The sequence below is a fragment of the Heterocephalus glaber genome, unplaced genomic scaffold, assembly GCF_053883595.1.
Source record: "Heterocephalus glaber isolate CG9 unplaced genomic scaffold, H.glaber_assembly_v1.0 deba00001538, whole genome shotgun sequence".
NCBI classification, from domain to species: Eukaryota; Metazoa; Chordata; class Mammalia; order Rodentia; family Bathyergidae; genus Heterocephalus; species Heterocephalus glaber.
The window spans coordinates 10,570,274-10,597,063 of record NW_028258333.1 but is presented as its reverse complement, the minus strand read 5'-3'; the positions used below and the strand labels follow the sequence as shown (position 1 = coordinate 10,597,063).

The 26,790-nt window shown below is 34.0% G+C and overlaps 1 protein-coding gene across 1 annotated transcript in view; it reads left to right on the top strand.

Moving 5' to 3' along the window:
* Window positions 1–26,790, top strand: part of Cdh12 (cadherin 12) — a 1,034,931-nt gene that overhangs the window by 720,034 nt on the left and 288,107 nt on the right. Inside the window, exon 4 of the mRNA XM_087189265.1 lies at window positions 25,350–25,759. Within this exon, the coding sequence (XP_087045391.1) occupies window positions 25,529–25,759 (231 nt within the window). The 5' untranslated portion in view covers window positions 25,350–25,528. The remainder of the gene's footprint in view (window positions 1–25,349; window positions 25,760–26,790) is intronic.

Here is a 26,790-nt window from a genome sequence, read left to right as displayed (position 1 = left end):
ATGTAGAAACTTAATCTTTGTTTTTCTTTGTGATGTAAAGGTTCCAAAGTAAATCCATCTCTCCATCCTGAGACCAGCAAAATCCTAAAGTATCTTATTGACAGAACACAAGCAAGATGTGTATTAACAAAAATGACTTTTGGGGTGGCATAATTACTACACAAAGTGTTGGAAAATACGAAATATCTCTTGACCAAAAGCGAGGACAGATGGTGAACAAGTATATTATATAAAAGTACAACTGCACAGGGAATATTCAAATGGGCACAATGTGATTATGTAAATGAAAAATTCACTTGTAACCAAGAGTGCCAAATACATAGTGAAACTTAAATTAAATTATTCAGCAAGATATAAAGAATGCTCTTGGATTTATGAGCCAAGCCTAAAGGGCTGCTCCCAGGAAAAATTGAGAAGCAGCGAAATATTATCCACACCAGTCTTACCTAACCATTTTACATTTCACTTATTGTAGAATGCAGTGACTTTTATATACAAATCTCTCTTGTTTAACCTCATTTGATCAATGCTCACATCTTGTCAATCATCATTGTCATTTTAGGAAATGATTTGAGAAGTGAACATGCATTTACTTGTAACAGGAAAGCTACATTCACAGTGGCATCACTTGGAAAGTGAACACAGGAAAATGGCACTGAATAACTTCAACCACCCATTTAATGAAACAAAAGGAATCTGCTTTGGGGAACATTATTTGGTTTGTAAATTAATTATGAATTTTATTTAATCCAGTGCATTAAAATATCATCATTTCAACATGCAATCACTGCAAAATTTATCAATAAAATATTTTATGTTTTTGTAGTGTGCCTTTGAAATACAAAGTGCAAATATTACACTTTCAGCACCTATCAATTCAACATCTAGGTGTAATGACAACCGTATTAGACTATTTAGATTAAAAGATTTAGTAAGATTAAGGATTAAAATAAAAATATATACATTTAAATAGTTTTTCAGAAAACACACTCAAATATTTGGAGAAGTGTATCCCACATAGTTGTCTGACAGTAGACATATGATTATTTCAATAATCCCTTCTCTAATAATTTTTAATAAAGAATGGCATATACAAATCCAGTCTATGGACATATTTGACATGGTGGTTAACTGAGACATAAGTGAACATAAAGAAATACTCTCTAAAACTAGTCCTTACCTAACCTTCATTACGGACAAGGAGCTTTTTAAAAATACATATTATTGTCACATTGTATTGATACATATTTATTGGTTACAGCATGATAATTTGATATGTGTATAAAATATTAATAATCAAATAGAGTGATTAGAATTTCTGTCTCCTCAAACATTAATCATTTACATACGTTGGGAACTATAACTTTCTTTTTAATGTGAAACATATTGCAGATTAAAAAACATACTCTATGGTTACTCTACTAGTCTATACAAGACCAGAATTAATTCTTCATGTTTTGGAACCCTACATAACTTCTGTCTTTCCTCCTGTTACCCTTCTCTCTAGTGACCACTATTACATTCTTACTCTATGAAATCAAATTTTTTACCTTCCAAAACAGAGTGACAAAATGCAGTAATTATCTTCTGCTTCTGGCTTATTTCACTTAACAAGTTAGCCTCCAATGCCACCTATATTGGTGCAGGTGGCAGGATGCTAGACTGTTTTTGAGTTGAATAATGTTGCATTGTGCACATGTATTACATTTCCTGTATCCATTCATCTGTGATGGACACCTCGATTGAGTTCACATCTTTTCTATTATGAATAATCTTGTAATAAACACACTATTATAGATATATTTTTTATTTTATTTCACTGTATAAATGTCTATGCTAATACTATTTTTTAATTTTTCAAGGTATAATGACCACACTAATTTCTGTACTAATGACTATACTAATTTCTCAAACCACTGTACTCTATAGCAGTTTCCCTTAAATACATTTTGCCTGGTATTTTATAACTGGGGTGAGACAAAATCTCACTGTGTTTTTTATTTTTACTTCCCTAAGGATTAGAGATATTGTTTGTTTTTTTCATATATACACTGGTCATTTGTATGTCTCCTTTAAAGAAATGACTATGTAGCTCTTTTGCCAATTTTTAGTTGAAATATTTTACTCACTCTAGTTTTTGATGCTGAGTACTTTAAATTCCTTATACAGTCTGGATACTAATCACCTGCCAGATGAACAGTTTGTAAATATTTCCCCCACTGTGTTTGCTATCATATCACTTTGTTGATTCCTTCTTTTGCAGAGCTTTTTAGATTGATATAATCCAACTTGTTTATTTTTGTATTTTGCATTTTTTGGCTGTGCTTTTAGAGTCTTTCAAAAATCTTTGTATATATCAAATCATTGAAGTGTTTCTCTCTTTTTGTTTTAGTAGTTTCAAGTCTCACATTTAGTTTGATGCATTTGGAGTTTATTTTTATGTATGATGAGAACTATAAACCTCAGTTCGTTCTTCTGTGTATGAATATGCAATTTTCCATGCCATTTATTGAAGAGATTGTCTTTTTCTGGTGTATGTTTTTGATATCTTTGTCAAAAATCAGTTAGCTGAATGTGTATGAATTAATTTGTGTTCTCAGTTCTGTTTTATTGATTCCAATGAGTGTATCATTCTGTTTTGTTTGCTATAGTTTTGCAGGATACTTTGAAGACAATTACTGTATTGTGATATTCAGCTTTTTATTCCCCTCAAGATTGCTTTGGCTAGGATGGCTTATTTGCACTTCCAAATGAAATTTAGTATGGATGTTCTATTCATGTAGGAAATGATCAGTGGTATTTTAATAGGAATTAGATTGAATCTGTCAATTGCTTTGTTTGCTCTCAGCATTTAACAATATGAATTCTTTCAGTTTATCAACGTGGAATATCTTTTCATTTGTTTGATATCCTCTTGAATTTTGTGCATCAATATTTTTAAATTTTCATTGTTGAGCTCTTTTATTTTTTTGGTGTCTGTGTGTGTGTGGTGTGCATTTAACAGTAATTTCAAGTGGGATTATTTTATTGATTTCCTTTCAGCAACTGTGGTGTTGGTATGAAAATATTACATTTTTATGTTTTGTATTCTGCAACTTAAATTCATTCATCAAGTGTAACAAATATTTGGTTTCCCTATTTATAGATAACCATGTCATCTGTAAACAAAGAGAATTTGATCTTGTTTTAAATTATTTCCCTTACCTAATTGCCCTTGCTTTGACTTCCAATACTATGCTGAATTACATAATAGAGAAATTAATAGTTTTATTTCAGAAGTTGGAGGAAAAATATTTTAGCTTTATCCATACCTCTCATCACATATAAAAATAAACTCAAAATACATGAAACCCTAAATGTAAGATTTGAAACTACTAAAACAAAAAAAATGAGAAACACTTCAAGATATTGATGCATTCTCTTTTTCTACTAATTTTGAGATTTTGTTTGTTTCTACTTTTTGAAGCCATAGTAGTATATCATCGTATTGTTTCTTTGAAGGTTTTCTCACTTTATATTTCTATAAAATTTCTTAAGAGTAATTTTGCTGTGTTTCAAAGTTTTTGCTACATTGTGTTTTCATTTGTTTTACCAATCATTTCTTTCTCTTGTAATTTCTTCTGTGAGCCATCAGTTGTTTAGTCACATTTGTTTAATTTTCAGGAGATATGTATTCATCTTTGTTTATTTTGTGGATTTCTAGATTTTTAAGGCGTAGTTAGAGATGATACATGATACAATTTCAATTTTTAAAATATATCAATATTTCATTTATTTAACATATGGTCTATCCTGTAGCCTGTTCCATGGGCTGATAAAAGTGTATTCTGCAACAGTTGTATGAAGTGTTCTATAAGTATCCCCTAAGTCCATTTGATCTAAAGCATATGTTTCAACTATGACTTGTCTATGTTAATTTTCTGTCTGGATGACTACTGAGAAAAGCATAGTACTGAAGTTCCCAACTATTATTGTATTGAAATTTACCCCCTCAAATTTAATAATATTTGCTTAATTTATATGGTCAGTATTTGGATAAAATGTGCTTGTAACTGTTATATAGTCTTGCTGAATTAATCCCTTCATAAATATATAATGAACTTATCTCTTTTTAATTTTTCATAGAAAATCAGCTGTATATGAAAGAACAATAGTTACTATCACTTACTTTTTGTATCTACATGGAATATTTTTTCTTGAATATTTCATTTATTATTTATTTTTGTCTTTACTGAGGAAGTGTGTTTTTTGTGGCAACATATTCTTGTGTCTTGATTTTTTAATCTGTGTTCCTATTCTATATGGTTTGGATAATTTAATCTATACACATTCAAGATTATTATTACCCCTGATATTTTATTGTTTCTTTCTGTTGTGAATATTCTGTACGCCTTTCAGCTTCTCTTTAACTTTGTAGTTTTGTCTTTTTCTTGGGTAATAGGTTTGATTTTATTCTCTTTTACATTTGTATGCCTGTTTTAACAGTGTGTTTTATTCCTTCATTTATTATTTTCTTTGATGATGGCAATTATTGTAGTTTTGCTCTCAAATGTAGAACTCCCTTGAATATTTATTGTAAGTCTAGTTTAGTTGTGACCAGTTTTCTCAGTTTTCACTTACCTGGGAAATACTTTATTTCCCTTTCTTTTCTCCAAGATAGCTTCGATGGATGCAATATTCTTCATTGAAAGTTTATTTCTTCCAGGGCTTCGAATATATCATCCCATTACCTTCTGGCTTGTGAAGCTTTGGTTCAGAATTCTGGTGTTAGACTAATCTGGATACCTTCATATATAACTTGACACTTTATCTTCCAGTTTTTAGAAATGTTTTGTTGTCTTTGATTTTTGGCAGTATGATTACAATGTACATGGAGAATTTTTAGTGGTGGGGGCATTGAAAAAGTGACACTGTTTAGCAATTTTGAGTTTTACTTAAAATACATAAAGATTTTCATTTCTTATATCTTTAAATAGCTTTTCAACCCCTATCTCCTTCTGAAACTCCCATAATGCAAAAATTTGTTTTATAGTGTCCCATGAGTCTCTTAGGTTTTTTCCATTATTTTTAGTTCATTTTTAAAATTTGACAGGGATTTTGAAAGAACTTTCTTCAAGTTCAGAAATGCTTTATTCTGCTTAGACTAGCCTACTCTTTACCTCTTAATTTTGTTTTGAATACATTGAACACATTTTTCAGCTTCAAGATTTCTATTTGATTTTTCATTATTATTTGTTTCTTATTATATTGATCATTCCTATCATGCTTTAATTTTCTCAGTTCCCTTAATTTCCTACCTATATTCCCTTATACCTTGCTTAGTTTTCATGGGATCATTATGTTTTATTCTTTTCCAGGCATTTCAAATCTCTTTGGAGATGTCAGGCTTAGTTGCCTTCCCTTGCTTTAGTTGAGCAGCTGCGTTGGCTTCAGGTCCCACTGAGCAGAGAAAGGTAACCTCTGTGTGATTGCCTCAGCTCTAATTCACATTAACGGTGTTTATGAGATCCTCAATAATATAGACTGCAAACTCTTGTGGAGGTGCTGCTGCAAAGTTTGCAGAGATGTGTTTCTGAAGGTGCATGTAGTTAAATATCTAGAGTCAAATAGTTTTAGGTTTCTGTGTTTGCACTCTCACTCTGTGAAGCCAGCACAAGCTCTGGGGCATTTGTCAGTGTCAACTTCAGTGCTAGGGTTACCAGTGATCCCTGGCCCTGGATGCAGTCTAGCAGTACCTCTGTTCTGAAGACAGTTACCAACAGGAGCAGCTTGGTTCTGAAGGCCCGATCTGAGTTTCTTCTCTGGAGCAAAGCAGTCACATGGATCTAGGAAGCTCTTCAATCTGGATGTAAAACCTGTGAAATTCTGTTGTAGTTAAGGCTGCCAGTCTACATTGATTGATGGTGGTTGTGTTGCTTTACAATTTAATTTTTCCTGGCAATGCGCTCTTCCCCATGGCTGAAGAAGTAAGGGCAGAGCTGCTGTAGAATAGTTTCTCATATTTTTTGCCATTCTAATTCTCTAAGCTTTTCAGTGATTCTCACCTTTTCTTGCTAATTCTGAGAGATCTCCCTCAGTCTTTCATTGAAATGCAATTTTCCTTTTATTGCCCCAATTCCTCTGTGTGTTGGAAGGGAGAGTAGGGGCTCTTCTCTTCATCTATCTTCCATTTCGGGAGCATTCTGAAGCCCTCAAATCATGCGATACAGTGGAGTGACTACTTCAGCTATCCATGTAAATTCTCTGCCTGCACAATGAAAGATTTAAGAATATACTACCCCAAAATATGCTGCTCTTGCATATTGACTATTTCAAAAACATACACACACACACAAAAAAAACTCCAGCAGATGCAAAAACTTCACATTGACTTTCATTCTGGTGCTTAAAAGCAGGAGATGAAATTCCCATATGGAAAATGTCATTCTATATCAGAAAGCAGCATTATTATCACAAGGACTTGAAATTGAAGCAGAGTGTTGCTTTTTCATGAAAACTTTACTGAGCAAACTTTTCCTTTCCCAGTCACTTTGCTATGCAATTAACTATCCCAGCCCAAGCTCCTTTGAATTGGTCAGTTTCACAACTTGCTAGTGTTTGGTATATAACTGATGCACTCTGACTTTTATGCCTGTCTTCATTTACTGTGAAGGTGATGTTACTATACCTACAACTTGCTTTAAGCAAATTTCTGTGCTGTCCCCTTGTCTTCTGTCAATTTAATTCTGGGACTAGCTGGGATCCTAACAGGATGGATTTGGACATTTGCTTCTCCTATAACTATACTTTGATAACCCAAGGAATTTCTTTTAATGTTTTCAATAAATAAAATATATTTGTTTTGCTTTGGGTACAAATGCAAAACAATTCAGATTTTAGAGTGTGCCCAATGGGCTTCCTCTTGATTGTTGTGAGAAACTGTGAAATGTTTAAGATTCTGGCTTTCTTACAGGTTAACAAGTTAGACTGCCCATTACTTGAATGCTGGTGGAAGGCTTGAGACTCACAGGTCACAGACAATGTACTTCATTACTCACAGTGACAGTAGTAGCCATTCTATCAGCATTTTCTAGTGGCAGGTACCTGAGCCTAGAATCCCACAGCTGATGTGAAAAAGACCAAGCGACACCTGCACAAGCAGTGAGCTGCATTACAGGAGGTGATCCCTGAGCTTTGAAAGCATGAATCATTTATAATGGGCACTCAGCCAGCTTAACTTTGCTCTAGTGGGATGTTTTACTTCTATCTCCCAAACTCTAAGTAGACCTGGCCTTTGATCCAGCAAAATACCTCGTCTCTGTCTTCCATTCTTCAAAATATGGACCAGAACCAAAAGAGAAACAGTGCCTCATTTCTGTAAAGATTTGAAGAGACACAAGTGATGCCTGGAGGATTGTTTACCCCACATTTCAAATAGCCTAAAAAGTAGGATGAAATATGATGATCAGATCAGTGATATTTTATGGACATTTTAGTGAAGCAAATACTACTCTCAAAATATTCTCTTAATTGCTTGTTACCTTTTATAAACTGCATTCAAATTATACATTCTAAAATTGAGAAACAACTATCTCAATTCAGTAATGTGTTTAGACTTTTGAAATTAGTGTAGTACCAGTCTATAAAGCATTCTTTTTTAGGATCGTTGCTGAAAAAGCATTGATTAATGCTCCAAATCCCTTCCAAATTCATTATGAGCCTGATGTGACATAAGACATATTATCACAGAGAGTGTTTCTGCAGCCTGTCATCATCTGTCATCTGCGTTATCACTCAGGAGGCATCTCTGCAGTAATACAATCACTCCATGCCTCAGTGTTGGACCCTGGGCCTAACCTGCCCACATGCTGTGCTTCTAGGTACTCCACCCTCCTTGTCAGAAACCCAAAGAATAAAGCTGAATTGATCATGGAGTTCAGGCCATAGCACACTAACCTCATGGCACAATGCATTGCTTGATATTGTCTCAGTCTTTGTAGGATATTTCCTTCATTTTTCCTCTCCAGGCCTCCACATTTCTTGAAATAACCGTTCAAGAATAGATGTATTCTTCCAGTTCATTTACTACACTTTTCCTTAGATGAGTGTTATAAAATTTGATTATGATTATGCATGATTCTTAAAGTGTTGATAATATCTTTGTTAAAATTATCATTTTGTATCATGCTTTCTCATTCAACACTATGGGTATGAGGTATATCTGTGTTGCTATGTGTGAATCTAGTTCATTACTTTTGATTGCTTTATAGTACCACATCCTTTGTCTATAAATCATTTTATATCTTTGCTGTATTTATGATGCATACTCATGTGTCTTCTTTCATTTTCTACACCAAAACCTTTAGTGCCACAAGTCTTCATGCATAACGTTTTACGGAACCACAGTAAAAATAAGTCATAGTATATACATATTTATTAATGAAGACCACCAATCTACACAATATCACCTACTCCCTTTGTTTTTGTTTTCCTTGCTTATTAACTTTTTGTAAAATATTGTTCAAATATCTGAATTTTTAGTATAGTTTTCCTAAATTTGTACCAAGGTAACAAATTTTTCTATTTTACTATTACACAATATTGAAGCATTTTCCATTGCAGATAGCCCAGTTCCTACTGATTTACTTAAATTCAAAAGTCTCTCAAGTAGCGCTGTACCATAAAATGTGCAGCTGCAGTGCTATAGCATCTCCTGGAGACTAACTTTGACATCATTTGTACATCTGGACATAACTTGAGGCTGATTGGAAAATCAGTTGAATGAGCAATACTGAAACCCTGATACTATGTGGTTTAGAAATACTATGGAATAGTATGGAATACTATGTGGTTTTGGAAAGTGAAGAAGCCAAGAAAAATGAATGAAAACAAACTCCCTTAGTTTTTTTTTTATTTTCCCCTATGGAAGACTGAGGCTTTTCTATGACTATTGCTGAAAGACTCGCCATTATATCTTTAATTCACTAATTGTAACATTTTATTTCTATTAATATTAATATAACCTCAATAATGATGCCTCCAACTGTAAGAAGTGTTTATGATATTGTGTGAAACACATGAATGAGGTAGAAAAGAGATGAGTAAGAGTACCCCAAATTACAGAGCATTTATGCAATCTGTGGGGGGAGGAATCTTTTCTGGAGCAGGAAGATATTTTGGACATTTTCTCGGCTAAGGCCAGTGGAGGCGCAGAGCATTGAGAAAGTGCAAGACAAACTTCACTTTCTCTCTGTCTTCTTGTCCATAAAATGAAGATAATAATCACTGAATAGAAATTTTGTTTAAATAATGGATAATAAATGATACAACTTTTTAGAAGTATGTTAATATTTTTGAAAATAGACAACTTCAATAAGTATTTACTCATGACACATTTTATAACAAATGCATGCGTTACTTATTGAAAGATATTCAGATTATGGGCATGTTTGTTAGATAAATAAAACTGTGTACCTTCCACGTTCTCTGTGCGCATATATATTTCAAAATGACTGAAAATTTACATAAAAAGAATTGACAGAATTAGATCAGACCATCAGAAAATCAACAGAAGACTTGGAATTCTTCATGGAAATAATACCAAATTTGACCACAAAAATTGAAATTAACATAAATCAAACCATGTAGGCCAACTGAAATCAATATTTACAACATATTCAACTAACGTTGTGGAGTTCCTAAGAAACCCTTATAATTGTCTATTCAATTATAGGTATAATTATACACTTTTCCCTCAATTCATGACACAATCACGTTGTGTATCAGATTATGAAGTTATTTGGTACTCAGATTTATGACAACTAAAACAGCTAAATTTCTATGTTGTATTATATACACAGCATAGTTTTGGTAAGGTGTCTATTTGTTGGCAAAGCCTCTATAAACAAATAACTCCTCAGTATTAACATCCATAGATGTGTCACTACACTTTCTTATAACATCCATAGTGAGTTTGCTTAAATACAGCCTCATCGGGGCAGGTTCTTGGTTTAGTTTCAATGAATCCTACCCTTACAAATGTAGTATTGATTTTTCTTCCAAGTCATAATGATAAAGTACCTTAACAAATTTATGTTCAGTGTCAAAAATCTAACTTGACAAGAAGATGTGACTTCCTTTACTTACATAGTGTCATTTTCTCTTATACTTCTGTGTCAGTGATGCTGTATTTGCAAAAATATTCACTACAAAGTAACTTTCTCAAACTGAATGAGAAATGTGAATATCATTTTATTGTCTTTGATATAAAACATTCAGAATTAGTGACTTTCAAAGCATAGAATTACTTTTATAGATTTCTCGAAGAGATCTATTCATCCGTAAAACAATCTAATGTAGGAATTTCATTAGGTGTTTAATAAATAGTAAATGATTAGGTGCATAAGAAGTAATAAGGATTCTCCTGGCCACAGAAACAAAACATAATGCATTTTAAGACGTTAATGAAATGTCTTAGTCAATGTTTGTGTACATGTGCATGCCATCAAATACAGAGCAGTTTATCATTTGAGAAAATCTGTATCAAAGCGGATCTTTATAGTTGTTAAGATTCTCATTCTATTTTTGAACTACTAGGTATAAAGATGAAATCTACCTATATCATCCTTTAGAGTTCAATGATAAAATATTTCTACCTATTTTAACAGTATCACAACTGCTAAGAGAGACACAGTGAAGAGAACTAAATAATAGTAAATACATTAAAAAGATAAAAAGTTTGTTAGATCTGCTTCCATGAGAGATGGTACTTCAGGATCCAAGATCAGAAGCAGTCATGGAAGTGTGACTTTTGTTTTTCTTCCTCTGTCACCATTGCTCTCTCTAAGTGTTGAAGGCAGAGCAGACATCTGCTAAAGTACTGTATTCATTCAGGATGAAATTGAGGAACACGCATAAGTCACCGAGAGAGCATTTCTTCAGCGGGTCCAGGGGTGTTGATCAGTGTACGCTGACATTTCCTACCTATTGTAGCAGGTTTTGTGGCATCCACTGAGAGCTCTCTGATTGTATCGCCTCATGATATGAGGAAGAGGCTGAAAGAGAGCGCCAGAGAGGGAGGCTAACTTATCTCTTCACGATCAATCCATTCATTCAATAACAACTTTAATCCATTCATGAGGATGGAAATTATAACAGAGCTATTTTAATACAACGGTATTGTAATAGAATAAATTAATTATGTACATATATATTATCTAAGGTGGAATAAGGTTTCTCTAATACATATGTACATATATATCATATGGATCATATATGTATATGAAAAATAGAGTACATGATAAGTCGTATTGATAGAATACTGGTAAGACTGGAGAGAATAATATAATTGTTTAGGCACTTATATTTGAAGCTTTGTAATGAGACATATCAAGAGTTACAAATATAAAAGAATGTAAGGTAAATTGTAATAAAAAATGTTTTCTGAGTCTTGCATGATGTCAATATTATCTAGAATTAGGGCCAGGGATTTAGCTCAATGGTTCTGCCGCCTGCCTTCCAAACACAAGGTACTGAGTTCGATCCCTGGTACCAAAACAAAATATTATCTAGAATTCTTACATTAAAGAATTTTTCTACTACCTAAATATTTCTCTCCTCCTTAGTAGACTTCCTTTCATTTTTGCCACCTCTTCCTAACTTTCTATTTAAAAATTAAAAATCCAATCTCCATTCATATTCCTAAATGTATGTTTCACTATTCCTCAAATAAATGGTAAACAATGCTCCTTTGGCACTTAATGTAACGCCAGTTTTAAAACTCATTCCAAAAATCTGTTTCCTTTTTTTCCTCCTCTTCTTGCCCACTTACCTATATTCCATGCAAGCATGCACACACACACACATACACACACACACACACACACACACACACAGTCTTTATGGTCTCTGTCATTACCTACTCCCCTGTGTACATTGCTCTAAGAAACACACCTTCTGCTAAGCCTGGCTCCCTTTTTACCATGGTTTTAGTCTCTCCCCAATTTTGGTGAATGAAAGTACCCACTCCATTAAGTATTCTGATTCTTCAAAGCTTTGAGATTCTCTGTTGTTAGGCATCAATAAAAGGATTGAGGTTCAGTCTCACAGATACGTCAAGGGATGGTATAGACTTTCCCTCCAGTATGGGGCATCAAGCCCTGGGCATCAAGCTATCTAGGCAAATGTTCTGCTACTGAACTACATCCCAGCCCAATTCAGACTTCTGCCTGTCTCAAGGTCACTGGGTTTGTGTATTCAAAGAAAGTCTTGTGTGTGACAGTCCGCTTCTAGGTTGCCTTCTGTAGCCCAGATGAACCAAACAGGAAGCTATGTCTAGCCCAGGCAGTTTCTATAAAACAGATGAGGCCTGGGAGGTCCTGGTGAAGTGCTGTGACAGTAGCACTAGTAAATCAGCAGCAATAGTTTGAAATCTGAGCTACAGACAGTGTGGAAGTGGACTCTGATGACTGCCATGTAAAATATATTGACTCAGGCATTAGCTCTTACTTGATTCAAATCACTCCAAGAAGGGCAACTGCAGATCCTCTATAGCCCCAAATCTTGTGCACAGTCTACCATTTATAAATATTTATGCACAGCTTTGCTGTGATGTAATTTCCACAAAACACAATTCAGTCATTAAAAGTATGAAATTCGATGTTTTATTGGCATATCTCATTGTTATACAACCATCACCACAGTCTCATTTCAAGAAGTTTTCCCCTCCCAAGGCACCCCATAACCAACAGGAAACATTTCCCAACATCATCCTAGATATATTAGTGCCTTGGGCTACCACTAATACACTTTATACTATTTTATATTTTCCTAGTCTGGTCATTTCATATAAATGAAATCCATACGGCATAGATTATGGTCTTTTGTGGCAAAATTCTTTCATTTAGCAAAACACTTTAAAGGTTCATACATGTGTTAGTATGTATGGAAACATTATCTATTTTCATTGCTGAATAATATTCCATCGCATGGTGTCATACGAATAAGCCATATAATGGGGCTCTATTATGTTGTCTTCTGTTTATTTGTGTTTTCACTGCAGGATAAAATCCATTACCTGAAAACTCCCTTTGAGTTAAGATAAAATATTCGTGCATTTAATTATTTTTAAAATTATACAAACAGGTAGATTTGCATCCATTTAGAGAATAACTTACTTACTCACCCTACAAAACTTCATGCTACAACTGCTAGAAATAGATAACCCCTAGCCTGTGGTTATAAAATCCAAGCTGCTGCAACTCTGGGATTTCTTGACCCAGAAGGACATCAGTCAGATATGTAAATCACCTCTCTGGATCTCCTGTCCCTTGAAACCTCCCTTGCCTTTTCCCTCTGAGTGGTGGCCCTGACCTAAGCCTCTGGGCAGACTCCCTGAAGCAAGGAAGGGAATGCTATCTGAGCATCACTCCATGAAGCTTGTGCAATTTACTGCTGCTCCTGGTTACACATTTTTCCTGTCTTCAGTGCCCCAGTACATTGAAAACCTACAAATGAATACGATACATTGTGTTTATCGAATCATCTTGTTACTGTTTTGTTTCCGCTGCTTGGCTTTTATGAGTAATGCTTTGTGAACAGCTGCATACACAATTTAGTATGGATGGATGCTTTCAATTCTCCTGAGTTTATACCTAGGACTGAAATGTCTGCGTCATATGCTGACTACATTTAACATTCTGAAGAATTGCCAAAATGATACCGAAATGGGCTGTGTCATTTTAGATGTTTACCATTAATGTACGGCCATTCTGATTTTTCTACATCCCCTTCCAACACTTGCTATTGTATATTTTTTAAATTATTGCCATCCTCATTGTGGCTTTGATTTGCCTTTCCCTACAGATAATGATGTTTACCATCCTTTGTGTGCTTATTACCCCTTGGCATATCTTATTTGGAGAAATTTCTATTCTATCCTCTGAATTATTGATTTTTTTATCAGTCTTTTTATTTTCAAATAATAAATGGTCTTTGTATATTTGGAATACAAATATCTTTTCAGATATATAATTTAAACTTATTTTTTCTCGCTTCTATACTAATGTTCTTTAGAGTAAGCAATTGTTGACTTTTTTATAAATCCAATTTATATTCATTATCATTTGTGCTTTGGGGATTTTATTTTTAAAATGCACACAAGCATATCCTATGGTTTTATCCTATCCTATGTTTTTAGCTAAGAGTCTTAAATCTTAAGTTTCAGTCTGTTATCTACCATGTGCTAAGTTTTCCATATGGTGAAGGTATAAGACCACCTTTTTTTTTTTATTGGTACCAGGGATCGAACTTGGGACCTTGCACTTGCGAGGCAGACGCCGGAACCACTGAGCTAAATCCCTGCCCCCAAGACCACCTTCTTTTTTTTTAGGTGGATATTCAATTTTCACAGAGTTGTTTGTGAAAAAAAGGGAAAAAAATGTTCTTGCTTATACATGAGGAAAGCTTGTGGAAAATCGTTTGACCATAAGCATACATTTTGATTTCAAATCTCAATTATATTTCAACAAAGTAATCACTGATTATAGCATGTGTGTACTAACATTTTATTTAGAGAAGCTCTAGTCCTACAAATTATTTCTTTTTAAAAAGAATTGCATTTCATATTCAGTGTTTCTTCCATTTCTATGTGAACTTCAGAATAACTCTGTCAATTTCTATAATGATAGCTGTAATATTGCTAAGAATTGCATTAAGTACAATTTGGAGAATTAATTCTTCTCAATAATGCTAACTGTTTCAGTCTATGAACACGACATGCCCTTCCACTAATTGTGACATTCACTAATTTATTTCAGGAATCTTCTGTGGGTTTGTTTAGCTTAAATTTATTAGTTACATTTTGGATGAAATATCGTCTTTCTCATGTTATTGTCAATGGGATCACTTTCTTAATTTAACTTTCAGAGTGACATTTCCAGCGTGTAGAAATTGACTTTTGTAGTTGTTGTTTTGAGACAGCCTATGTATTCTGGGCTGACCTTGTCCTCACCGTGTATCTCAGGTTGGCCTCAAACTTGAGGTGATCCTTTTGCCTCAGCCTCCCCAGTGCTGGGATTACACGCATGCGACATCATGCTCAGGCTACAATTGATTTTTTATATTGATCTTATATGGTGCCAGATTTTGGACACATAAGCATATCTGTGTGTATATACGTGTGTATGTGTGTGTGTGTGTGTATATATATATATATATATATATGCATTCTTCACTTTATTCTATATAGATGAACATGTCATCTGCAAATTGAGATAATTGTTTCTTTATTTCCAATGTGTTACTTTCCCCCCGTTTTAGGAAAAGTTTCCAACAAAACTTCAATTAGAATGAACTTTTTAGAAACAGAAAATGAGCACATAGCACATATACATGTTTTATTTCTGCTCTCAGAGAAAACATACAGCCATTACCATGATGTTATTTGTGCTTGTTAAATTTACCTTTTGGGGTTACATGGGTTTGCTTTATTTCTTATTTGTTCTTTTTTTTTTTGCTGTGATTAATGCAATGTGTTGGATATGGTTAAATAATTGAGCATTCAAATATGATCATGCATTTGTTTTGTTTTCTACTGCATTGTTTATTCTATTGGCACGAGTGTGACACTGAATAATTACTGGGTATTAAAACAGCATTGTACTTATGTGATAAATCCCATTTTATCATGAAGTATAGTCTCTTTTATGTATTGCTAGATTATGCATATCAGACTGTGGTTAGGGTTTTTACACTTGTATTCATAAGAGATACTTTTCTACAGTTGTGTGTGCTAGGTGAAGACGTGTTTGCTTTCCTTTTGTCATCTTGGCTGGATTTGACATTGGAAACAAAATGGCCTCAAAGAATAAAGTGGGGTGTGTTTCACCAACTTTTATTTTTTTAAATTTGAAGGTTATTTATTAAATATTCTTTGAGTGGTAGAGTTCAACATTGAACCCATCAAATTCTGGCATTTTCATTGTGGAAATATTTGAAATTATTTATTTTATTTATTCATTATTGGTATACATAATAAAATTTTTCTAAGTCAAAATTTCTAAATCTTTGAGTTAAATTCATTAATTTTACACTTTTAGGAATATGCCATTTCATCAAAGTTATTAAATTAGTGGGAACCAAGTTTTTCATAGCAATTGTTACATACTGCTTTGTTGGTATAAAGTTAATAGTGACGTTCCAACTTTCTTTACTGATCTCAGTAATTTAATTATTTTCTTCCTTTCTTCATAATTAATATAGCTAAAACTTTATGAGTTTTAATGATACATTCAAAGAATGAAGTTTGACATGTTAATTTCTTATCTATTCTCAGTATCATTTATTACTATTTTAATGTTTACCATTTCTTTTTTCTATTTACTTTATGCTCCTTATGTCTGGTTTTTCAGTGGAAAGTTGGAATATTGCTTTGAGATCTTTTTTTGTAATGTAATTATGCCGTGATTTGGATCTTAAATATTCCGTAGAAGCTCATGTGTTGAAAGTGTGGTCCCCAATTTATGGAACAATTGGGAGATGTTAGAAACTTTAAAGGTGTGAACTTCTTGGAGGAAGTAGGTCTTTGGGGAATATGTTGGGCTCCTTTCTCTCTCCCTCTGCTTCTCCCCCACCTGAGGGAGACAGCTTTGTTCCACAGTATGCTTCCCACCATAATGTTGTGACTTGAGAAAGGCTACCATGGACTGAACCTTCTGAAACTGAGCTCAAAAAACATCTTTACTCCTCATGAGTTGGTTTTCTCAGGTGTTTGTCATAGTGATGATAAGCTGTGTAACATGCGGGGAAAGCTAGTTAACACTACGAATATATAGCTAACATACTTTTCTATGCACTGCTCTGTCATATGTCACAAGTTTGAAATATTCTATTATCATTTTGATTGATCTCAAATTACTTTGTAATTTCTCTGTAATTTCTTATTAGAATAATTTATTGTTTAGGATTGCTGTGGTTTTCCCACTTCTTAACTTTCCAAATTTTCTTCTGTAGAAAGAATTTTCAATTCAATTTTCAATTTCAGTATATTGTAATTGGGCAAAATAGATGTGGCCAAATTTTAGTATTGCTCTTCTGTCAGACTAAAGCTAATGTTAAGCTCTTCTATTGTATTTTTCATCTCCAAAATTGCTCTTGGCTTCTTTAAAAAACCTTTTAATAATATTTCTCTTTAATATCTGTTTGAATGTGTGCTATTATTCTGACATCATATTTTTAAATATTTTATTTTGGATATTTCTCCTTTTTCTGTCTTTTAACCTGGCTTCATATGATATTTTCCATGTTGCTGGCTCCTGCCACGTTGAAAGGTCTGAGAAGAGCTGGGAGAATTGTTTCATATCTACTTCATGTATTTTATTGATTGCTACTAACAAAATCTTGAAATTCATTCATTGCCTTCCCTACCTCCAGAGTTGCCTGTGATCTCATGAAATCTATCCTTGATTGTCCCTTTGCTTGTATTATGGTTCTATCAACTTCTTTATAATTGCTCTGCACCAGATTTTCATAACACTCCACAATGAATTTGCAGAAGGATTTACATACTATTCCAAATAAACTGTATACTCCCAGATAAAGCCAAAGAGCTCTTTCTACTTTTGACTTTCTTTCCATTAAAGAAGAGAACTTGCAATTGTGGAACAAAGCAAGGCATCAAAAATTAGTTTTCCTATAACTACACTTTCACTCAATGGATTTGTGGAGGTCCTAGGCTTGAGGTTTCTCAGTTTGCCACTGTGAATATGGAATCTCTCCAAAAAAGTGAAGTAATTAGGTTCCAGCATCATTGACTCAGTGGTCTAGAGTAGATATTTACCCTCTACCTGTAACTTGTGATAAACAGTGTCTAGCTCTCTCTATTATACCTCCTTGAGAAGTTATTTCTGCAACATAAGATCAGGAAAGAGAATGAGAAACAAAATCGGTCACCCATCCCTGCTAAGGTGAAATCATAGCTCCAGATCAGGGCTGGGTATAGGAAGACTCCAGCCTCCCTGACTGCATCCTCCATTCTTTAACATGGGATTTGAACTGTTTTTGCCAAGATTCAATTTTTCTTAAATGAACGTTTCTCCATTTGCTGCATACACTTAAGAACATTTCTACGGCCTTAAAAGATCATTGTTAAATATATTTCCTGGAAAATGAACATTTTAATTTGGAGAGTGCCTGCTGAACCCTATTCTGCCATTCCAGAAGCATTCATCCTATCATGAACTTTCCATAGCAGAATATATTGATTAACATTTTCCCTTCAGAGTTTATTAACTTCATAAGCTAGCGTTCAGGAAGATCACTAGAGTTTGAAGGAATTTAAAATCCTTATGACAATCTCGACCACAGGGCTATAACTGGGACTTAATCCAAGCTTAATCTACGTAAGGTAACCCTAAGTTACTAATGGTTCGTTCCTGTATATAATTTTCATTTCACTCCTATTGATCATTGTCCCTTATTTGTTGACAAAAAACCCCCTTGAATTCAATTAAAAAATCCATACTATTTTAGACCATAGGTGTACTTCTTCCGGACATTGTGAAGCAATAATCAAACTAGAGATTCTTTGGGTGAATTATTCCCCAGACTGAAGATTTCTATCCATTACAAAGGGAATTTCGAAATAAGATTCAAGTCTATTTTCCCTGTTTTTATTACATTACTTGTAGATTTCTACATTGTCTCCAGAATTCAGATTGTTTCATCCATTTTCTAGTTAAGCCACTAGAGAACAATATCCTGGACATTTTTCAGCAAATGATTTGAAATATTTTGGAAATCTCTTATTTACTTGAATACATCCTCTTAAATTACAAAATTCAATTTCTTAAGAATTAGGAATCCTCTGAAGCTTGGTGAAAGACCTCTTTTTAGTGAATATTGTCATAAATATGTTGTCTTTTATGTTAATATAGGTAAGCTCACTTTTTACAAAATTGTATTCTCTCTGAAATAATGATGTAGCAAGATGATATGACTTCATTTCATTTCTTTTTTTATTTCCAAGAAGTGAAAAATAGTCTTCCATGGTTTACTCAGGTTTCTATTGAGTAGTATTAATTGATCAAAAAACTTTTAGTGTACATTTACTCTTTTTTATTTAAAACCTCTATCCAGTGCTACAGTTTTACTGCATTATCTTCCCCTTTATGATGCAGTCCCCCTTAGAATTGTTTCTTCTGTTCCAGACTTGACTCATGCTTTGTGGCCCTTTAGTATACAGCAATTATCTTCTTAAAATCCCCCTCTCCTGTTTTGCTCAGAATTTCCTTTCCCTATCTATTTGATAAGATACACTCACTCCTGAACCTCATTATTTACTATTTTCCCTTTTGAAAAAATAAACACAATGTCATCTTGTTTAGATGTATAAATAAATTGAAAATAGAGCTTATAGTGCCTTTATGTATCTGGTATCCAATTTCTCTTATTAACATATTACATTTGAAAGGTACATTATTTTTGGAGACCAATAACCACTCTTGATACACTGTTATTGACCAAACTCCATTCTGTATTCAAATTGTGGATTATCTTACCCAAGATCCTGTTCTAGTCAGGATCCCCTCCACTGCATTTAGTTGTCAGCTCTCTGTAAGCTCCTCTTGGCTATGATGTTCCTTAAATTTTTCTTATTTTGATGATACTCAGATCTTAGGAAGCATGATTTAAGTATTTTATAAAATGTTCCCTCATTGAGATTTGTCTGATTATTTTCTCATGATTACACTGTGGTGAAGAATCTTTGGGAAAAAGACTATGGCGGTAAAATCACTGTATTCAGAATATAGTATCAAGAGTCTTTGACTGATATATTTAAAATCACTCCACAAAAGTAAATGTGTTTTCACATTTCTTTTCTCATCAAAAGAGAAATTTTCTTCTCTTATCAAATAAGGAAAGATTTTTCATTTTGAGTTTATTTTGTTTTGTTCAGGCTTGGCTTATAGGTGATACAAGTAGCCACCATTTTTGAACACGTTAGAATGTTGCTTAACAATGTCTATTAAAGCATGGAGATAATTTTTCTGGAAGTCATATTCTGTTTTTTGGTTGGTTTATTTGTTTGGGTCTCCCTCTGCAGTCAGGCTGGGCTCCCACATGTGGAGGTCCTCCTGTCTCATCCTCCAGAGTGCTCAGATGTCAGGAGTGTGCCCCCACACCGAGATCAGAAGTCATATGCTTCAACTGTTAAATTTTCCTAGAACCCTTAAATGTTTATTGATTATAATGCACTTATTATAGGAAGAACCAGATAATGTAAGTTTTAAACCTAAAACATGTTTAAAAACATGTTCCAAGGTAAAGAATAGTGTGAAAGAAGATGTAACATTCACTGTTGACCTTTTAATATTTTATGGTTATTATTTCTATATTTTTGTAATAAGAAAAAGAGTACTGGGCTGGGGATTTAGCTCAGTGGTTTTGCCGCCTGCTGCGCAAGAGCAAAGACCCGAGTTCGATCCCCAGTACCCACCCCCCCAAAAAGAATACTTTCCTTTATATTATTTTTGAATGTGAATCACTTAATTACTATTTCAAATTAAAAGATCATTAATCACAAGAAGGGATGAGCAAAAGCATAAATTATCTGTTTTAAACTTAAAGAAATGTTCTTCAAAAATTGTTTCATAGAATATTAATTTAATGTATACCATAATCATGGTTATCATTAAAGAATCATGCAATATATAGGTAGTCTTAGTATGCTAGTCATAATGGGGAACTATTTTTAATAATTAAAATATCTGTCAGTTGAAGTTCTCCCCTGACAAAGAGAGCCTTTTCAATGTAATTTAGATGAAATAGGCCCCTTCTTAGGGGTTAGTCTTGTAAGTAATTATATGTAAAATTAAATATATAACTATGGAAGCCATAGCCCTTATATCTCTTTCAGCTTGGGAAACACACTTAAAGAGAAATTGTTGCTATCTGTTGATTTTTCACAGCTAAATACTTTCTGCTTTGATATATAATTTTTTAAAAACCCTCTCCTACTAAAAGGAATGTTTGACTCCCAAGACTCACATAAGGTTTGGGAAGTGTTTGGAAAACTATTTTGGCTCTAAAAGACATTAGAAATAATAGAGCAGTATAAATTTTTAAACACTATGCCTGAAATCGGATATATGGAATAAAATACACCTGTGGCTATGTCCTTTGTAACAATTATGTCTGCTTTAAGGTTCACATGATTCCACAGGGTGCTGACACCTCAGAATAAGTCTGCTTTTCTTCCTTTTATAACAGTACCTTCGACAGCGGGGCAAGTATACCCACGTTGATAGCTTGATAACGTCTTTCCTTATAATTTAGCCTATGGTTTATGGCAGGGGGAGTTGTTTCCTGTCCCATTACAAATCAGGGTTCTGTTTCCTTGCATTATTTTTGTTAGGATGCTTCCAAAGCTCTGTGGCTCTCACTGTGGCTAGATGCCTGGCTTTAGTGAGAGTGCCAACCTGCAGAGAAAAACAAGTTCATCTGCTCACTAAAGGACTGAAGAGATATGGAGACTTGGAATAGATTTTAGGGTCTTAAAGCAATGAGATGAGTTGCAAAAGTATTCACACACATTCTAATTGACTACATATGTAGTCAAGTACAAAGCTCTACAGGAAGAACACTGTAATTCCACCATTCGGGTTGCTATTTAATGGACAATTAATTAGCTTGAGCCCTAGTATGATTTCTCTTAAAATGATACACCAGAAGTAGTTTATTCCAAAGGCCATCTCATTTTTAATTAATTTTTAGTGAGACCCAGACTGGAAGCCATCCTTAGATGCAAAATTGTTGAGTGGGTCACACATGCTGCCAACTATGATATCTGAGCCAAGGACTGCACCTGTAGCTCAGACTAACTGCAAGGGAGCCTGGCACAGCCAGAAACAACTTGCTTTTCTGTCAGCACAATTACTTCAGGTCACGGGACCCATTTTTTGCCCGGCTTGGTGGATTAGTCAGGCTGTTGAGCACTTGCTCAATTATCAGCCATCACTCAATGCTAATGACACACTAAGATTATTGAAATCGGTCTGCCTCTACCTGTAATTATATACCTTCTTATAACACGGAGTGGAAGCTGGTAGTCCTGGATGTCCTGACTTCAAAAGACTGATAATTTCAGTCTCATATTTTTAAGAAATGTGATTTTAAGAAAACTTAGGTGGCTCAGTATTGAAATATCTACTTGTTTAGGGAAAAGTATGTAGACCTTCAAGCTCATGTTCCCTACTTTGCTAGGACAGCAATCCCGAGGTATTTTTTTTTTTTTTATCTGTTTCTGCATTCATCAGCAGAGGGACAGCAGAGTGTAGCATGCAAGAGTCTGAGCTCTGGGGACAGACTACACAGCTTCCAGTCTGCATAAAATGTACCAACTCGTGGAGCATGGTCAACGCATTTAACTTCTTTTCTTCACCATTGCTTGTGCAGCATGGTCACAAAGACAGCAACTCCTTCTCAGAGCTGTTGTGCTCACACAGAATATGTAACACTATGAGGAACACAGTAAAGTTTAGATAAAATTGGCTACTATCCTTCCATGAATAATTTACTGAAGTGTAACAGCTATGTACTTGGTACCTACCACATCCCAGGTAATACTGTAAATGCCAAAGTGAAAACATCATTACTCTGTCCTTCTCCCTTTACTTCATCAACAAAGAAAAAAAAATAATGTCATGAATGTATCTCTAAGTTATTAGTAGTATGAATAAAAACTAAAGAGTTGCATTTAAGAAAAGAAGAATGTCAAAAGTTAAGCGGACCCTGATAAATTCATGAATACCACACTTACTACACTTTGATACATAATTGTGTAATTTTGCACATTGTAAAATTCATATACAAATATTAGAATTCATGGAAAAAATAAGATTCCTAAAAAGTATGCAATCACCTCTACAAGTCATTATTCTAATGAAAAGATTAGCAGAAATAATTACTAATACATAAATATCTCTGTAAATACAACAATCTAAGAAAAAAAGGTGAAGGTAATTGGATAGGCAAGATATATGGACCATTCTATTTAGAAAAAGAATGAAGGAATTGCACAGATGTGTAGAAGAAACACAACATATTATGAGAGAGTACATGTCCAATGGGAGCCAGAAGAAAGAAGAGGATATTGGCCTGTGGAAAATGAGAGATTTGTTGCACATTGTCCTCTGGGGCTTAAGTTAACTTCAGCCTTGTTGCCATATTTTGTATTTCTTTCTGTTTTCTGGAGGTACCAGTCGGGGCTATATCGGGGAATGGTTTAAGAAGCAACAAACTTCCCATGTTATACTCAAATTTTTAAGTACTTATCATTCATTTCTTATCTAATTTCATCATAGTGTAGACACATTCTAACACAAAAGAGAAGAAACATAACATAAGTACACTAGAATTTCAAAACTATTTCTATGGTAGCCAAACTCAGATTTTAGAAACTTTTGACTTATAAAAGGAAGCAGAATTTCAAACAGAGTAATGGTATTGATGATTAATATAACCAGTTGCCCTGCATAAAACATATTTATATTAAGTTAAAAATCTTTAGAAAAATAAATTTAGATGTCAATGCTTTCTAAAATCTGCATTTTAATGCCTCACATCTACAAATTAATGGAGGAGAAAGTATTTCCTAGATCAGAAACCAGAAATACAAACTAATCAGAGATACTTGAACAGATCTGGGCGGTCAGAGTTTTTTTTCTTTGTTTGTTTTTTGGTACCGGGGGTCGAACTCGGTTCCTTGCACTTGTGCAGCAGGCGGCGAAATCACTGAGCTAAATCCCCGGCCAGAGTTCTATTCACTCTCATTTCTTCTTGTGTTATTCTCTCTATTTGAACCAAATAACCCTGAACTATGATTCAGATGAGCATGGGAAGAAACATGGAAGACAAAAAAAAGGGAAGTTCAGGACACTATGGCACTTTCGATGTTAATGTTTAAATTTCGAAACAAAGAAAATATGTCTATCGTATTGGACAAAGGCATATTGAAAATAGATGCAAATATCCTCTGGTCTGCTAATGTATTGCTACCACACAAAAGGTATAACTCCTGTTAGCTATTTGAATCTCAATGTTAAGAGAAACATTAAATGAGTATGTGATTTAAACTCTGTTGTCTAAATTAGGTATCCAGCAGGAAATAATGCAACCAAAAACGTAAACTGCATGTGGAATTTTAGTTTTTTAGCAAGTACCCTAAAAATGGAATAAGAGAACATAATTTAATTTATATATTTATTTAACATAGTCTATCTGAATACTGACATGTAAAAAGTAATAAATATAGTAGTTAATAACTCTAATTTTCCATTAAGTTTTTAAAATTTGGTGTATAATTTTATATTATATTACGTGTTGGTACCAAATAACCAAATTTTAATGAAGTAGCCATGTATAACTAGTAACTGCCATATTGAGCACAGTGGATCCATGTTAATTTTGGGAACATTAGTTTTCCAGAATTGGAAAATGTAATAAAATACATACAATTTAAGTTTTTGTCAGTATCTAACCTTCAGATAGTAGACAAGTTAGAATACTTTTGTTTTGCCTTTAACATTGCCCCTCTAGAAAATACATGGTGTATAATTTTTGGACTCTGCCTACCTTACATCTTATTTCTAGCATGGTGAATTGTTGCCCTGTTAATATTGAAAATTATGATCTTCATGAAGAATACTTGTACAGTTTTATTATATACTACATAACTGAGCAAGCTTTGGCCTGAATTGCAGATGACTTGTTGGCAAACACCATACTTGTAGACATTTAATTAAACCTGCATTGATTTTGGTTTGTTTCTTTGTTTTGGAAGCTTTACATAGATTTCCTAGGCTCCAACATTTAGGTCCCCCAGACACCTCATACTCCCTAGGCATTGAGGCTCCACCATTCCGACTGGAGCCTGTTACCCAACTACCTGCTTGCCAAATGCAGGAATGTTTCTATTCCTATAGCTGAATGTGGCAATTGTAACCTACAATAAGCTTTTGTTAACATTAAATTTTACTATCAGGATAGAGCTGAGTTGCAAATTCCAACTCTAAGGAACGCTTTTGTAAAACAGTAATTTGTGTATGCTCCTTGAAATTCTTATTGAATTTACATATGTATTGCTTCTCTGTAAAATATGACTTTTGCTTCAATGTAACTAATAATTTTTCAAGTTTTAAAGAACATAAATAATTTATCTAAATTTTAAAATTTCAGTAACAGTGAGTATTTGCCAATATACTTCTTTTAGGGTCTGCCCTCTGCTTGTTTCAATGCATATATATAGATAGTTCTGAGGAATATCATTATGAAATGTTATTAATTTAATGTATCTTTGTTAATCTATTTTGTAGGTCCCTTTAGATGGAATATAATACATCGGAAGCCTCAAAAAGATTAATGCCTGAATTAACTTACCTTCAATAAAAGAGAAAGCTAAGTGGTGAAGCCCACAGAACCTCAAACCTGGATTCCACAATTCTGCATTAAACTCTGGAGTTTTTATAACTCTGCTGTAGAAAAGCCTTTGCCAATGCTTACAAGGAACTGTTTATCCCTGCTTCTCTGGGTCCTGTTTGATGGAGGTCTCCTAACACCACTTCAACCACAGCCACAACAGACTTTAGCCACAGAACCTCGAAAAAATGTTATCCACCTGCCAGGTCGAAGAGCACATATCCAACGTGTTAAACGTGGCTGGGTATGGAATCAATTTTTTGTGCTGGAAGAATACATGGGCTCCGAGCCTCAGTACGTGGGAAAGGTAATGGCATGTTTCTTTTGGCAACTATTTTATGGGAAGAGGGAACATGAACTGTGTATTGTTTATGGATGTTTCACACAGGAGTTGACAAAACCAGTGACTAGACCACTGGAATCGAAATCCAAGAGACCTGATTTGTCTTCCTGTCTCAATGACCTGGGTAAGCTGTAGAATAGCATTTAATACCTTGATTTAGTTACTTTTCTCTTGTTGCTGAGACAAAATACCCAACACTCAAAGTTAAAGGAGGAAAGGTTTATTTAGCTCACAGTTTGTAGAGGTTAGGTCTAGAATTGGCTGGCTCCAAGGGAGATTGGCAGACAGATCTTAAACAGGAGAAATAACATGTCACACACAAAGTAGCAAAAGCAACAAGGGAAATTTAACAGGGCCTTTCTGCCCCTTTTATCTTATCCAGATTACTGGGATTAGGGCGGTGCCAAACCACTCAGTGGACTGGTTTAGTGATCACACACCCTTAATCCCAGCATCACACACTCTAGACTCAGCCACCTCGGAAGCCACCTATGAGTGAATGAGGCTTTGAGGAGACATTTAGACATGAACCATAACATACCTCTTTGCTTCAATTCTCTTTATAATGAAAATATTATGTGTATGTGTGTGTGTGTTTTGTTTTCACCTTTGATATTTTTTGTTGAAGACATGATGTCAAAATATGGTAATGTCATTAAAGATATAGTTATTGTTCACAGTTACTCTGGAATTTAGGAATCAGAGATACAATGAAGAGTCAGCAGGTACAAATACTCTAAATTAATATTGTTAATAATGAATCACAGAATGTATTCCTTCCATAGTTACTTCAAAATATAAGATTCTTTTTGAATTTTCATTTTAAAGAATTTGATTTGCCTAGTTTAGACTTTATACTCAATTTCCTTATTAGAAATTTTGCAAAATATTTTTGAAGATACTTATGGTCAAATGGATAAATGTTAGAAGTGAAATACATACAAGTGAATCTTTCATATACCACAGTACACAATTTTTAGTTTTTACCGTTTATT